Source organism: Mycteria americana, chromosome 8 (genome assembly GCF_035582795.1).
Source record: "Mycteria americana isolate JAX WOST 10 ecotype Jacksonville Zoo and Gardens chromosome 8, USCA_MyAme_1.0, whole genome shotgun sequence".
Lineage (NCBI taxonomy): Eukaryota > Metazoa > Chordata > Aves > Ciconiiformes > Ciconiidae > Mycteria > Mycteria americana.
This window is the reverse complement of record NC_134372.1, coordinates 47,484,960-47,501,859: the sequence shown is the minus strand read 5'-3', so window position 1 is coordinate 47,501,859 and position 16,900 is coordinate 47,484,960. Positions and strand designations below refer to the sequence as shown.

Sequence of the window (16,900 nt, the reverse complement as noted above, 5' to 3'; positions counted from 1 at the left end):
GATAGCTCCCTGAGGTGTCTCTCCTCAGGTGTGTCTCTGACGTTTGGCCAGGCCCCAGGGACAACCCTTGCCCTGAGGGAGGGGACAGGAGCCCCAGGCCCAAATTAGTCACCACAGCCCCTCTTCGGGGTCAGCCTGGAGCAGGGCAAGGCACAGCTCTGCCCTAACGGGGGTCACTGCCTCAGGCCTGGCCCCCGCAGGCGGTGGCAGCACCGAGACCCCCCCAACAGTGACCCTGCCCATCGCCATCTCCTCAGGGAGCCCCGACCGCCGCCAGCAGCCGCCCGCACACAAAAGGCGGGTGTTCCCGCCCCTCTCCTATTTAAGCGTCCTTTCGCCCAATCAGCGCCAGGAGAGGGATTAAAGGGGCGGGCTAAAAGCTGGCGATTGACAAGCCTCCTAGACCCCTCTCCTCTACGCGAGGAAGGGGGCGGGGGAAGCGTGTTGGCAACCAATCCCCAGGCGCGAGTAGACGGCTCGGCCAATCGGCAGGGCGGTGGGTGGGGCCCGCCGCCGGGTCAGGCCCGCCGCGGGGTCAGGCCGGGAGTGAAGGCGCTCCATCGCTCCTTCCTCTCTCTCTCCCTCTCCCCCCCGCTCCGCTCCCGGCTGGGACTTCTCACCGCGGGATCCCTCCGCCGCGGACCCGTCCCCCTCCGCCTGCTCGCTGCCTTCCAGCGAGGGATTATTTCCCGCGGTTGTGGCGGCGGCGGCGGGGCGGCTCCGGCGGCGGCGGCGGCGGGGCCCAGCGCGGCGGGACGGGCTTGCGCGGAGGATGGAGGCAGCCGGCGCCCGGCTGAGAGAAGGAGCCGCCCCGTGAGGGAGGACGCGGGAGCTCAGAGGCCTGCTCGGGGCCGCCGGGCCCTGCCGGGCGGGGACCCCGCGGCCAGGCCGCGCCTCAGCGTTCGGGCCTGCTCCCCCGGCGCCGCCGGCGGCCACCCTCGGGGGGGCCCGGCCCGGCCCTGCCCGCCGCCGGGGGCTGCCCCCCGCGCTCCTCGCCGCCGGGCCCCCTCGCCCCCCGGGGGGCGGGTTTGCCGGGGGGGCGGGAGCGCGGAGGGGGCCGCTTGGGGGGTGTCGGGGCGCCGGCCTTGCGGGCCCCCCTCGGGGCGCTGCCGCCCGCCCTCGCCGCCGCTGCCCCCACAAGGGTGTGCTCCCTCCGGGCCGGGGGTAGGCGAAGCACCATGGTGGAGAAGCGGTGCCCGCGGCTGCAGCGGGACGGCGTGTACCGCTGGTTCTCCGAGCTGCCCTCCCCGCAGCGTGTGGAGTTCCTCTGCGGCCTCCTGGACCTCTGCATCCCGCTGGAGCTGCGCTTTCTGGGCGCCTGCCTGGAGGACCTGGCCCGCAAGGACTACCACTCCCTGCGCGACTCTGAAATCAAGGCCAACAACCCCGCCGACCTGGGGAGCCTCACCAACCTGACGGACGAGGTGGTACGCAGTAAACTTTTGGTCTCTCTTGCCCTGCTCGGGTCTGCCCACCGAGAGGCGGCCGGGGTCCTCTTCCGTACCCTCACCCACATCGATTCGGTCATCAACAACTATGGGCTACAACTCAATGAGGGCCGCACAGGGGATGAGTTCCTGTTGCTCTTCACGATGGCATCCAACCACCCTGCTTTCAGCTTCCACCAGAAGCAGGTGCTGAGGCAAGAGCTCACCCAGATCCAGAATATCATGGCCAGCACCAGCAAGAATCCCAGCACCTCTACCCTCAACACCATGGCAACCTATCCTGGCTGCCATAAGGTGGGTATCCTGCTTTGGCACACCATAATGGCACTGCTGCAGGGCGCTGGGGTGTGTCTTCAGCGCTGATTTTAAACCTTTCTTCTAGTACAGGCATTCTAGTGATAAATGGCAGTCTAAGAGACTGGCAGAGATTGCTTGCTTGGTTGATGATGGGCATGGTCACCTGAGGGTGAAGAGAGGGGATGCCTGGAGTTTTTATGGGCTCCTGATATTTCAATGAGAAGGGGTTCGCAAGCTGATCAACAGGCAGTGGTATAAACCTTAACTGATTGCTTCTGGCAGTACATATGCTGAGGGGACAGTCCTGCCAGTTGCGTGGAAGACCAGTGATTTAGTAGGGAAAACCGACGTGTAATATCTCGGGAACAAGCATCTGTTTAAAAGTTTCCCTGGAGGAAGTTGGAAAGGAGGATCAGCTTTGGGAGTAGCTGTCCAGTGGCAAAGGCATCTTGGTGAGTCTGGGTGTTGTTTAGACGAATGTGATGGCAAACGTTTTGAGTTTCTGATCCTAAACTTAAAGAAATGTTGTGGTTGCCTGTCACCCTGAATCTCTCGGGTATTGATCCTGGTGTCAGTGGTTCACCGTCATTAACTTGCTGTTCGTTCATTCAATTGCCAGCAGTTAAGCTAGACAGTAACATTTTAAGACGTGCTGTTAGTAATTAGATATGTTACTGACTGCTTAAATGCTCTTAGCCTGCTACCAATTAAGGAGTCAAACTGTATTCTTGACTGAATTTAACCTGCTTTAAAGTTCAAACTAAGTACCGGCTAAGTGGGTGTATGTGATCAGTTAACAGGCTCTAGCTTTTGAGGATGTAGGACTCAGTCAGCAAATAACTATGTTACCCTTCTGTTGGGAAAGATGGTTTACACCTAAAGGCTACAGAAATCCCTATATTGGAGTAGTATCCTAAATAAAGCTGTTTCTGAGGGCTCTGTACAGATTCCATTAAGTTGCGCATTGAATTTCAGACCGAGACAGAAATGTACGCTCGGTCTTCCTCTGAATACAAATTTCCATCCAATTTCATGTTTCTTTGAATACCGCTGCTTTAATCGTAAAATCTAGATGGGTATTAGTAAACTTCATATTTCCCTTAATCTTCCTTTCCTATGTCTTTAAACAGTGCTTGTTCCTGACATTTTGTTTTAAGGGGAAAGAACAGGGTATGGGAATGCCTCTTTATTCAGTTTAAACCTCTACATGAATAAAATATAGATGGAAAGAATCTTTCACACAGAATGTAGAAGAGTATAATTAAAACCAGAAAAAGCTTCCTTCCAGATACTTAACTGCTTGCAACTTCCCTTATTCAAAAGATGCACGGACCCTACGTTTGAAAGGAAAGACTGTAAATCATATACAAGTTTTCCCAAAATAAGATGAGCAAAAAAAGACAGAATTACGCAGCCAGGGGCATTTTTTAGAGTATGCTTTCAAAGCTTCACAAATAGTGCACGATTTATGTAGCTGAAAAACTCCGGCACTATTTATGTCAATCTAAGATGGACGGAAAATCCATCCTACCATTTTTCATGCCAGCAATAAGGCATACAGGACAGTCATTTGATTATTGTTTTTTTTTCTTCTGAACTCATTTAAGGGTTGTGTCTTTAAAAATACAATTTTTTTTTTTTAAGAAATTGGCATTGAAGAATACTGGTCGCTAAGTACAGAATAGTTGAGAGGGAACAAAAAAGGTGACTTTGCTTTCACAGTCTCTGGACTATGCATTTTGTTTGAACAGATGCAGATTTCCTTTTTTAAGATTGTTAAATTTTTTTGATGTTGATAGCTGGGTAATTTTGCTACTTTTAGAGTAAGCAGTTGGCTTAAAACTGGAGTTGGATGAAACAGATGGAAAAACCAATGTCTTTCTCCATTCAGCCCTGTTTAAATATGCAGAAATAAATTCCAACACCATGGACTTAGATCTTGTGATGTTACCAAGTTATGTTGTGACAATACTTGTGTTGTAACATCACCTAGAAAAAAAACAATGCGGATGTCAAGAGAAAGTGAGCTGTGCTGGGCTGCTGCCTGCCAAGAGTCCTGCGCTCTTCGTCCTCTTCAGAATTGGAGGAGAATTTCTTCCCCAGAGCACTTTCTCATCACTCTTGTTGCTTTACTACAGCTTCAGCTATGCCAAGCTGGTACTTGAAGTCAGTGCTGTGTGTTAAATTGTATGAACGCTGCTCCTAAATTCTCAAGCGCAAACCTCTCTGAGCCCATCGGCTGGAGAAGTGGTCGCCATTTGAGGTCCTGAGAAACTTTTGGAAGCTGGAATGGAGTGGATGTGTAATGGCATGCAAATAGGGAGCTCTTTGTGAACAGGGCTAGTTATCCTTCAGCGTTGCCCTTGTGCTGAGTGTGGGAATAGGGGCTAATACTTGTGTGACTACCTGTTTTTCTGTATAACTAGAGGTCCGTTACAATTCCTGATGATTTACATTGAACTTGTTTGTTCAGGGAGATGCAACAAAAAAGTTGAACAGTGCTCTTTGTTCTCTTTGCAGAAACAAATGGAAATGTGCTGCTTCTGCTTAGTCAGTCCTATTAAAATATGACCCAACTTGATATTAGCTACAACTTTTTTCCAGAGGATTGGAGCTTGCAATCCTCTTTCTGTCTCCAATCTCTTTCACATCTTACACGATTTGTTTTTGAGAGATTTTGCTGTATAACAGTGAAGAGACTAAACAGTTGATACAAAATTACTGTAAACCTTTAATGATTCTTCAAGTTGCTTTGGGGTAGGTGAACACATTTAAAGTTGGTTAGTGATGCAAACCACTGCTTTTTGCTGTTGTCTTTTACTGTCTGCTGCAATTGCTGACTACAAGGAGGCTCAAAAGAGCTGCCAATATATTTTTTGCTTTAATTTGTGCTTTTTGAGATTATTCTTGGATTATATGAATCTTAACTTTACAGGAAAAGGTGGCTGTGGCTGGCTTTAAGTAGGTCAGTAATTATTAGATTCATGGTTTCTACTTGATAGTACAAAATGAACATTAAGTTTCCTTGCCCTAACTAGGGAGCACACTGCCCTCTCTACAGCAGACTATTGCTTTGGTCTCTGGAGGGATGATCATTTCTGCCCCTTGTCTTGGCCTGTATTTTCACAGAATCACAGAATCGTAGAGGTTGGAAAAGACCTTTAAGATCATCGAGGCCAACCATAAACCTAACACTACCAAGCCCACCACTACACCATGTCCCTAAGCATCTCATCCAAACGTCCTTTAAATACCTCCAGGGATGGGGACTCAACCACTTCCCTGGGCAGCCTGTTCCAACGCTTGATAACCCTTTCAGTGAAGTAAAATTTCCTAATATCCAGTCTAAACCTCCCCTGGTGCAACTTGAGGCCAGTTCCTCTCGTCCTATCACTTGTTACCTGGGAGAAGAGACCGACCCCCACCTCTCTACAACCTCCTTTCAGGATTGATTTTCTTCTGGTTTTGAATGGTGCCAATGCTTGTAGGACTTGAGTTGTGGATTCTTCAAACGTTTTGCTTGTAGGCATAAAATCTAAGGTGGTTGTATAGTTTTTAAAAATTGAAACAGTACAAATTGTCTTCAAATGAAGCCCAGGCATACATCTAAAGAATCAGGTCTTTTAAAACTTTTGTTCCTGGGATTAACCGTAACGGGCTTATTTGTAACTGGAAATGATGCAACTGAGTTTTCAGGCTGGTTTTGTACCTTAAGATACCCATTCACCTGTGTTTGATACCTTCACCACAAAAGAGGTGGAATGGTTTTCTGGCCAGCACTTAGAGCCTAGCATCTGAAGGCTCATTTCTGTGCTGATGTATGGTGCTTAGAGCTGCAAACTGCTGCTCTCTTCATAGAGGAGGTGGAGCTGGAAGCATCAGGGCACGTGAAAATCAGTAGCCAAATGTCTCTTGCTGTGCATGTATGAATCTGGGTGCTTTGATAGGCAAATTGCCACAGCTGAATTTGTGACCCACAGAGAAGGGAGAAATGTCTCAAAACTGTCTCCCAACATCTTGAACCACCCATTCAGACTTTACTGTTTACAACTTGTGACAGCGAACATCTTTTTTTAGCTATAGGTGAAAACCTAATGTTTTTATTCATTCTTGGTTGCTTTGAGGCTGTAGTGATGCTGTCTTTACAGCAGCCCTTAGGCTTATGTCTTGTAGATAATGACATTCCAGGACCTACTTGGATACTGGCACTCATCTAGACATAATAATATGAATCTCCGCATGGAACTTTTTCTCTCAAGAAGTCTACATGTGTTAGTTATACTGAGGACATAACTTCCAGAACTAGAGGAGAAGTTATTCGTGGATCTGTCACCTTGTATTTCTTGGAGTTGTTTCATCTACTTATTGAGATCATTCTGTAAAACCAGGGAAATAAGATAATGCTTTGGCTACTTAAGGCCTGCTCTGCTAGCTGACTGACAAGAGCTCTTCAGTGCAATTAGTGTGATGATCTGGTTGTGCCTTCAGCTGCAGAACCAGGGTCATAAATAGGTCTGACTACAGTTTGCAGCTGAAAGGAAATAAGAGTCAGTGACATTGTAGTTATGTGGCTGTTTCAGGTTGATATCTTGTGAATGGGAAAAGGGGTTCTTGCCTAGTCAGCTTCCAAATACTGCACCAATGGCTATTTCAAGTTTATAGCATAAGATGCTATTTTTCACCCGTGCTAATTCCATAGGCTCATCTAAAACTTAGAAATAACTAAAGACTGTGTATTGGGAGCTGTGCAGAGCTGATGTTCTGAGGGGTCCATTTCAAATACCTTCACATTTTTGCACTGTTTGCTACAGGTGAATGAAGTTACATGTGCTATCTTCAGAAATATTCAGAGATTTTAATTTCATCTGTGGAACGATGAGTTGGAAAAAACTGTTAACTTGTTGGGTTGAAACAGAGTCCTTAAGTCCTCACAGAGCGAGCAATCTAGCTATTAAGTGATCTGTGCCAGCTGCCTTTATGGCTTTTATGCTAGCTTTGTCAGGATAGAATAAATAATGAAAAACCTAATTTTTAGCCTCCTAACCCACTGAAGGTATTTCATAGCTTTAGTAGATCACCATGTTAACAGCAGTTGCTAGCTAGGATTAGAGGTGTTTACTCACTGATATCAGTAGTTGCTATCTCAGGAATGATCTCATTTTCAAAAACAGATGAAACTAACCTCGGGAGCTGTAGGGGCAGGTCTTGTAGCTTCCAGCTGGTGACATGTGCCAATCTTTGCGTGTCCTTTTAGTATTCTGGGTACTTGAGGCAACACAGGTTACACGCGCTTCTTGATGTTCCAGTTAAGAAATGCGAATCTTCCAGTTCTGGCTCATTTCTTACTGTTATTCTTGTTTGAAAGTTTTTGTGACTTTGATAAAATGGTTGAGTCTCAAACCTGCAATATTTTCAGAAATGAGCTTAACGTATAAAGGAATCCTTGGAAGACAACAGTCTCGTGTAGTAACAGTATTAATTACCGCCAAATTCACTTTGCCTAATCATATGTTACATGACGAATTTGAATTTAAGAACCTAAATTAGTTTGCTTGGGAAATGGGCTGTACATCCAAACATCAGGGACAGAGCAGCCAAAAAATTTGTGTTGAGCTAATAATGATGTTTTTTCTGTGAACTGTTTTCCCATTTTTTGCGCAGGCTGAATGAAGTTTTTGTTTTAAGAATGCGTTCCACTTCACTTTTTTAATTTACTCTTTTTTTCTACTAATTACCTTGTAACTGTTAGTTGTCAGTCAAGCAACATTGAAGTAGGCCTCATCTCTTCTGGAATAAAAATGCCTATTGTAAGGTGTTGGACATCTTGAACTGTACCAGACTTCAAACTGTTTTAACTGAATCAGTGCACAAGCTGTATGCAGATCCTGCTTGGAAAAGCAGAGCCAGCAGTAGTTAACCACACCTAACAAGCATTCCAGTGTCTAACTTCAAAGGTACTGAACAGCATCCTTGTTTGGAAGTATTTAACCATTTGGTTTAGCTTTTTTTTTTTTTTTTTAAAAAATGTTTGAATTGCTAAAACTGAGATCCTGTCGTCTTTGAGCTGGATATTGGATACAGCACTGCCTCTTTCTAGCAGGGTAGAGCTCTGATTCTTCTCTGGACCTCTCGGTGCTGCAGTACCTGTGATACTTTTAAGTGTGCTCTGGTAAAGGGATGTGTATAGTCATCTTCTGCATTCAAATACTGCAGTGTCCATTTTACTACTTACTCTTGAGTGCTTTTTATCCTAAAAAAAAAAAAAAAGGCAAATATAGGAATGTTATTCCCAAGAATATCGATAAGAGTTTCTATGAACACACAGAATCTTACTATAGAAATGCCAGATCCAATTCATCTGTAGAAATGAGAACCATTGTCACGCTTAAACTAGAATTTGACTTTACTCTTTGGCAGAAGAATTGAAGCAAGTTGAAATGAAGTTGCTCCCCATTTAGATTTGAAATGGGTATTAAATCTAGCAAAGAGACATTGATATGGTCCAGATCTGTATTTCTGTGCATGGGTTTTGTAATGAGCAAACATCTAAATTCCTTGCTCTTGCCTCATGCTAAAATATAATTTTTCCTTTGGTTCCATTGGTATGATTATCCAATAATAAGCATTGGAAGGGATAAACTTTTTAACAGGTGCTCTGGCCAGTATAGGGTTTCAGGATTTTTGTAAACAGCTGAAGTGATCCAGAAATAATAAGATCAATTACTTAAGAGTAAGACCTTAATTTTAATTAAAGACCTGCCAAGTCATGATGATAAATAGTGAAAGTGAACATTTTTCATGCATATTATGAATTATTTTCCAGTGTCTTTTTTCCACCGTAAGTAGTTTTATTACACTGAAGCCATTACTTAAGTGGATATTGAGGAGGGGAAGGAGGGAGAAATACAATTCAGCGAATTTGTGACTTGTCAGATAACTTCTGCCAACCTTGTTAAAGCGTGAATTCTTGTAGAAGAGACCACAGTGGCAATGAATGATTCTACCAGGGAAGGGCTTATGGTATCACTGCTTGGATTATACTTCAGCAGATTTTAGAATCACTTCTTTGACTATCCTTTTACCTCCCAAATGTATATACTGGCCCCGTGGGGGCAATTTCCCACCCATACGCTGGCAACATAAGCATGGTAGCTCTGAAGTCAACATAATATTAACGTTTTAAAGGCAGACGTCATTAAGGACTTCAGGCTTGTATAGCAGATAGGACCATGCTATACTTTGAATTCTCTTGGGAAGTTTAAGGTAATCTTCCCTTCTGGTGGCTACGCTTTTAGCTTTTGGTAGCATTCAGGTGAAGAAACGTCAGTGCTGGGATGTAGAGCAGAAGTATCTCTCCCAAGGTCTGGTTATAAGCAGTTACCTGTTTTGATTTTTGAGGTGTTTTTAATGATTGGTTTATAAAATTCAGGCTTGATTTCTTTTTTCTTTTGAAGGAAAAACAAAAATATCTTTCTTGTCATGTCTTTCTTTGAAATATGCCTGATGCACCAGAAGTCTAGAATTCAAGTGCCTTGAATTTAGCACAGTGTGAGTGAGGTGGTTGCTGTTGTGCCTCTCCAGTAAGCTATAGTAAATCATGAAAGATCAGGTAGATGAAACAGGATGTTGTTTTGTAGCTTATTTGTATTAATACTTGTTTTTTTCTGTTGCCTTTTATAGAGAGTTTTTCCCTTTAGAGTTCAAACTTTAACTCAGTATATCTTTTCAGCGGGAAATCCCACTTATTCTGCCTGCTTGGCAAGCTCATACGGTTAACTGTTGGAGGCTGTGTAGTAGTGGCAGAAACCATTGCATTAGCTAATATTAAAGAATTCTGAAACTTCTTTGCAGAGCGCAGCTTCACTTGTTTGGCTTATGGGGCGAGTATACATCTGTGCACAAACTAGAGTTGCCAGGTTGTTTTCAAATGCTTCTTTTGACTGTCTGTCTTGAATGGCAAACACGCAGCACAATGGAATTGAAGTCTAGTTACTCTATGGTAGATTTATGTTCCTAGTATTAACAAAGTATTCACAATTCTTTAAGTAAAGGATTTTTAGTGGACGTGACTTCGTCTATAAAATACAACCCAGACTTTTTTTGGTTCATCTGCTCTGCTGAATTTGTAATAGAGCCTTGTAGCAGGTGTGATTGTCCCATAGCATTTAAGTGCTTCATGCCTCATTTCATTCCAGTAATAGTCTCACAGGACAAAAGCATCTGATCTATTATCCCATTTCACTGTGAATTGCCTCTCCACCCTTTGTTTTTAAAGATGGATACCTTTTTACCAACTTCCTATGAGAATAGGTGTGGGACCTCTTGTAGCTGTTGAGAAACGTGGACACACCTGACTTGATTGCACCTGGTGCTTACATCTTTTTTTGGTAGACCCTGGCTGTTGGAACTGCATGAATTTCTAGCACAAACCACGCACTTTCAGTGGCATTTGTGTCCCAGTCCAACAAAGCAACTAAACATGCAAATTTAAGCGTGGAGCAGTGTTGAGGACTTCACTAGGTATGTGAAAAGTTGGGTGTGTTTGTGAGTGTTCCTTAAACATCCTTGTGGAAAAGCCCAAATCTTCAAAAGGAGTAGTTTTTAATTTTGTTCTTCTAGTGGGAGAACAGTCAGGTATTTGCATATATAAGTAAATGAGAACTGGTGCTGGAGGCTATGGTTTCACAAGCAGCTGGGCAGACTAATGGCTTGTTGCTACTACGAGGAAGTTGTTTGCTCAGTCTTGCTCCTCCTGGGTTTGTAGTCTCAGTAGATTTTGAGTTTCAGGTCCTTGCATTGGTTGCTCTTTGTTCAGTAGGCTAAGTCTGAGCCAGAAACATCTCATGCATTGGTAGACTGACATCTGAGTGTTAGCAATGCATTTTTCTTTTTTTTTTTTTTTTCCCCCCCCAAATTATTTGGGAACCTGAGTTATGTCCCTGTGTTGGGAAATAGCAGCTTATCTGCCTAAGCATGCAAGGGCTGTATCTTTGCCATAAAGCTTCTGCTGGAGCATTTTTGCAAACAGGATTGCACTGTGTTAAAGACCTTGGTGTTAACCTCAAAATAAGCTGCTGTTAATACTCACTAATATGAAACTGGCAGGAGTGAATGGAGTTGACTGGGTTTTTTCTGCCCAGACTTCAGTACTCCAATTCCTGAGTGCACTCTTACATGTTATCTGCATCAGCCTCAAACATGGAGGTCAGTTTATGATTATGAAAAACCTTTTTTAATGAAGACTTCCAAAGCCAGTATTGCAGAAGCATTTACCTATGGGACTTCCCCAGTATATCATTGGCCACTTTTGGAAAACTGAACATCATGTGAAAAAGTTTTCCTGCGTGATCAATAGGAGAATGTGTTCGTGTGGCTTTTAGCTGTAGCCCTAGTATCTCACTTGACTGACTCATTGCTTTTATATTTTGTTTGCTTTTCCTGTGTAATTCGTGACCTAAATTTCATACCTAACTAGGTATAGAAGTCAGTATTTTATTCCCTCAGATCCCATATCGTTGTTTCCTTAAATTATAAGTCATGTTACACTTTAGGTAGTAAGCTATGTTGATTTGTTAGTATTGGCTCCATTTCAAACTAAGTCAGCAAATACTTCACTATTAAACCATGTATTTTCTGTGTTCTGTTTAGTTATTTTTAAAAGGAACACATAATTGCTGTTTTGGTAAAATTCTTACCACATTAAGCTTGACTTCTATCAGTCCTGTTATTTTTATGAAAGACTTTGCTCTATTAAATGTTAGGCATTGTCCCTGGGGAGCAAAGCTAACCGTTACTGAATCTGACTTCACGGATTTACCATTTTCCATATTGACGTCCACTGTCTTGGAGAGTGGCAGAGCCACTTCCGGGAGCAGTGGCTGAAAGACAGACACCGCCTGTTGAAGTAACTGCTCCCGGTGATTTTGTTGTGCGATTTAATTTTTTCTGTGTGTTTTTTGATGGATCAAGGGTTTTGGAGAGCTTTCTAGAACTCTTTTTTCCACTGTCCCAAGATCCTCTATGCCTGTTGGTACATCTCTGATGCTGAGAAGAAAATCACTGCGCTCTGCTGAAAAAAAATGTTACTGTTTGGCAGGTGAAAAGGGAAAAATGTGATAATGGCTAAAATTCTAGCAATGACTTTTGAGACCTTGACGTGCTTGTCCTTGACCAGTGAATCAAAGCAACTGTTTCTCTCCCTGGTGAACTCCTGGGGGTGGAGGGCTGCAGGGTGGCATTCTGTGATCCTTCTGTCTAGCCCTTGTTGGGAAGGATGCGCTTTTCAGTAGCTGATACCAGTTTTGATACTGTCTTTATTACTGTGGAGAATGAGGCACAGAAGAACTCAGGCTGAGCCTCAGTTAGTCATTAGGTAGTGATGAATTTTCTTTGTTGTTTTTGGTTATGGCTATTACTTTAACTTGCAGTTCAAGAGAGAAGCCAGGTTTTAAACTGGAAAATCAGGATTTCATCTGTGAGCCAGATGCTTTGCTATGGAGGGAGTACATGCAACATTATGGTTGAGTAAGAATAGTTTAAGAATCTCTTCTGCACCCATTTGAGTGGTGCATCTTCTAGAGTCACTGAATAAGCTTACAGGCCACTCTGATGTTAAAACAATTTATGAATAATCTAATGAAACTGGATAGGTGCAACAGAAGGCTCTCCTTCTCCCTGGCTCTCTACAAAATGCTGCGCTAAGGAAAAGATTAGGTATAGCGAAGAATATTTCTATTGCTTTAACTTTCTGGGGTTGCAGTTGTATTTGATTAGTCTTCATGGACTGTTTCTGCTGATGTTCTCAAATAATTTAAGTTGAAAAATCCAAAGTCTTCTGTTCAAATGTCTGATGCTGTGCCCTCTGAGACCTTGAATGATTCGTGAATTTTTCTGCATTTATAAAATGTCACTCCTGTGGTTTGTTATGATATATAGCCTGAACATTTCTGGTTTCCGTGATGCTAGCTTATCCACCTTTACTGTGGACTGCTACTGCTTTAGAAAACAAGCCTTTAACAGTTCTTGAACAGCAGATGCTTATTCTTTAATGGCATCTTGGCTTTCTTCAGAGATATGTCAGATCCTAAAAGGTCCAAAGCAATTTGCTTACCACTTCTCAGAAGCTTTATCTCACTGGAATGCCTTGTTCTTTATTCAGAATCTAGTGATTACTTATTAGTAGTTGTTTGTGCTGAGCCCAAACTAGGGATTGCAGTAGTGTTCAGATACGGCGAATGTTCCTCCCAGAATTTACCTGACACTGAGTTTCTACAGTTGAATTTGGACAAGTCCTTCCTGGGCATCTATTGTTAAGCTTTTGCCAGTGTTTCTCCCAACCCTCCCAGGACAGGATCTTCTGCAGTTCACAGCTGATGAGTTATTGTTCTTCTGTGTCTTGCTTGGCCTCGAATTTAAAAAAAAAAAAAAAAAAAAAGGCTGTTACTATTTTGGAAATAAAACTTTGATTTGCAAAACATTTTTCATTATTTTACTTTTCCTAAACAAATCCAAACCTTTGCAGTATTGGTATGTTTAAGTCAGTGGAAAAAAATATTTAAAATTTGGAATGAAAGCTTTAAGCAGTCAGATTCACTGGTTATAACACCATTCAGCTCACTAACAAAGCGCCCCATTTGGAACTAATCAGAGCTTTGTGATTTTTCTAGGCCAATTTGAAACTGCTTTGCTTTGATGTGTGACTGAATCAGATAGTATATGAGCTCAGTCCGTCGACATATGGGCTAAATTAATCTTTACCAAGTATATAAAAATTAAATCTTTATGGAAAGAATTGGAGGTTATGTATAAACAAAATGCAAATTTTAAACTGCACGCAATGCTTATTGTAAGCATAGTGGAGAGGAGGGAATACAAGATAGGAGGCAATATATTGTAACAAACTGCTTGTGTAGGGATTTTTCTGAAAGCATGTGGCTATGTTCTTACTCAGTTTCAAGTACTGTAAGTATTTATATTTGCTGATTGTTCTGAATATTTGGAACCTGGTTATTTAGGATAACATAGTCTTGCCCGAACCTAATTTTCTAGCTTGTTCGTTACCCGGTTGCTCTTCTGAAATCTCCCATTGCCAGGAGGATGGTGGTGTCATTGCTCAGTCCGCTGGAACTTCATCTCAGCAGCAGTGCACTGGAGGGAGAGTTTAATGAGCTCCAGGAGAGAGACCGTGTGATATAAGCTTTGGTAAAGACTGACTTTGGCAAGGAGATTTAAACTCTTCCCCACCCTCCCCCCAAGCTTAAAGTTTAATGGCTAGTCTTTCTCATGTGAAAGCTTGATACTAAGTTTTTGTTACTGGTGGAAAGCTGTGCTGAAGAAGCATAGAAGTAAACTTTATTTTTGATCAAAAAGTAGACTAACAGTGCTGAAAAGGAAAGCAGGTACTTGTAATCCCACTTTCTTCTGACACTCATCTGTTTCTGGATTGATTTCTTTGCACATATAAGCTTTTTCATGGATGTCAAGTATACCAAGTCTTTCACTTGTGCTACTGCCTTAAACTGCATATAAATCTGTAGGTGTCAGTCTTAAAATGGAGCTTACAATAGGTAATTGTATAGAGGTAGGGATGTGCTGGTTTTGACTTGCATTGTGTATTCCGATTGATGTCAATGTGTCAGGCTAATGGAAGGGTGAGCAAAGTATTCTTTTCAGTGTAAACTGTCCTAACTCATGGCACTGGCTCAAGTAATCAGGATCTGAATGAGCCTTTTTCCTTACAGGGACCTTGTAGTCGCTGGTATTAGTTACCATGAATAAAGGATAGCTTCTTTTGTTATGTCGAGATGCACACTTTCTCCTGTGATTTGTGAAAGGCTAAAATTCATGTTAAATTCTAATTACAACTCTCCATACCAGGATTTCACTGTTGATTCAAAATGTGGCAATTGAAATTTGGGTAATGCATTAGTTAGTATGAGTACTTTTGTTAGTCTTAACTACCTCTTTAAAGCACACTTCCTCTTTAAGATACTTAAACCCTTGTGTTCAGTACTGCTAGCGTAACTGTTCATCCACTTCTGCTTCTCATTACCTAGAAAACAAGAGAGTAATTGCTTTGCTTATGAGGCAGGCATTGAATGTTGTACTACAAGTAATAGATGTGTTTGTGTTGCTGCATAATTGTGAATGCTCTTGTGGACAGCAGCTGAAGTGGGCAGTCTTTAGTTCTGCATTTTCTAACGACTTATGTTTGTTTCTGTAGTTTTAAGTAACGGTGAAAATATGTTTTCTTGTGCTAAATGCAGTTTAGAAGGTACGTATTAGGCCATGAAGTCTGTTTTGATGATGCAGCCTTCTGCTTTTAGTGTGCAATTTTTCATTGAAATGTGATCATGATAGCACGCTTTTAAATGGCAAAGACAAGAAAATTAGTTAAATTTGCTAAATTGGAATTTATTCCTTGTAATCTGTGTGGAAATACTTTGAAATGCCTTGAGTCTGTATCTGTGTAGACAGGTGGCATAAAAATGATATTTTCCAAGAGCCCTTTTCCCCTGGTTTTCTTGTTGAAAAGTTAAGAACTGCAATGTGGAGAGGTTAAGGGTCTTGCAATATCTCTACAGTTGACTGCTGTGTGGCTATTGTTTAAAAAAATTATACTTTAAGTAGCTTTATAGATTAGCCAAGATAATCTAGATTTGTGAGTAGCTGCTGACTAAAACAACTTCCCTGAACTGTGGTTACTTGTGGAATATCAGTAGTAACACCCCTTGGTTTTAAAAGAAGCAAACGTCTTCTAACTGCCTTCAAAGTGGTTCTGCTCGCTCCGGCGGAAGGTGTGATGTTTGCGCATTCCCTCAGTTTATTTTATTGGTTTTTTGTATTTTTTCTTTCCAGGTCACTCCAAGGTCCGAGACCCCCATCAACAGTGTCAGTAACAGCTTGGAAAATGTACTACATACATCAACACATTCCATTGAGGAGTCATTACCCAAGAGGCCTTCGGGGAAACACTCCAAAGGTGTGTCCTTTTCTGCATGTGTACTTCCAATGGGGGAACGAACTCGTGTCTCTTGATGGCGATTAGCGTTATTATAATTGTGATTGGAGACTGGAATTTTGCTTCTTTACTTCTGGGTTGGGTTGAGCAAAGGAAGTCATAGAAGGGTTTTTGTAGGAAGTGTTAGTGTATCAGTGAAAAATGGTCAGCGAGAGACAAGTATGCTTATTCTTCTGTTGGGAAATAAACAAGGAAGTTCTTTATGAGTTGAAATACTAGCTTAGCTTTCATGAAATATTATATTCTCAAAGAGTGAGTATCTCTGACACTCCACCTCTCATCCTTATAGTAGCAGGTTATTTCTTGGATGAAGAATATGGTGATGAGTGTTGCTTTACTGGGGAGAAGAAAAGGTATTTAAAACAGCAGTTAGGCTTCCACTTCCACCTTTCTCTTGGTTCCCAAGAGCGTGGAAATGAGAAACTGAGGGAAGAGAAGTGGAAGATAGGAGAGAGAGCTTGCACCTTTCTCAGCACACGTGTGCACCCTGAATGTTGTTACAAAATAAGTCTTATTTTTGTAATGCTATATTGCATGCTGACCTGGCTAAAAACTGGGCTTAGCAAATTTGAGTTAATAAGTATGCATTCCACTCCCACACTCCAGGCTATGATTCCAAATATTAAAACGTCTAGGTTAAAATGTCACTAACAGTATTTTTGTTTAATGCATACAAAAGGCACTGCTAAGTGAGGAACGTCTTTGAACTGTGAGCTGCTATTTGTATAGAACAGCTTTTGTGGTATTAATAAAAATAGCTCTGTATGGCAGAACTAATGCAGGGGAAATATACCATCACATTAGCAGCACTACTATATTGCCTTCAAATGTCATTAAAAATATTGTCATGGACCATATAAATTATTTTATTTGGAATTGGTCTTCAGAGTTCTGTTTCCTTCTCTGCCACTGGCTTGCTGCATAACCTTGCAAATACAGTTTAATACCACGTAAATGGTGAGCAAGAATTTCAAAGCACATCTGCACTGAGAGGAACTGATACAGATTGGAAAGGGTTAAATGTCCCAAAGAAGTGTTCTTAGCTTTCCTCACCAGACCTCTGTTTCTGTGACATACTCAACTATAATCCCAGTAGCTGTAAGTAGCAATAATTTTTTACAGCAGAATAGTGCTG

The 16,900-nt window shown here is 42.4% G+C and overlaps 1 protein-coding gene across 1 annotated transcript in view; it reads left to right on the top strand.

Annotated features, from left to right (window-relative positions):
• Window positions 1-552: 552 nt before the first annotated feature.
• Window positions 553-16,900, top strand: part of ZCCHC14 (zinc finger CCHC-type containing 14) — a 55,931-nt gene continuing 39,583 nt past the window's right edge. The window contains exons 1-2 of the mRNA XM_075510975.1: window positions 553-1,742; window positions 15,603-15,726. Of these exons, the coding sequence (XP_075367090.1) occupies window positions 1,179-1,742; window positions 15,603-15,726 (688 nt within the window). The 5' untranslated portion in view covers window positions 553-1,178. The remainder of the gene's footprint in view (window positions 1,743-15,602; window positions 15,727-16,900) is intronic.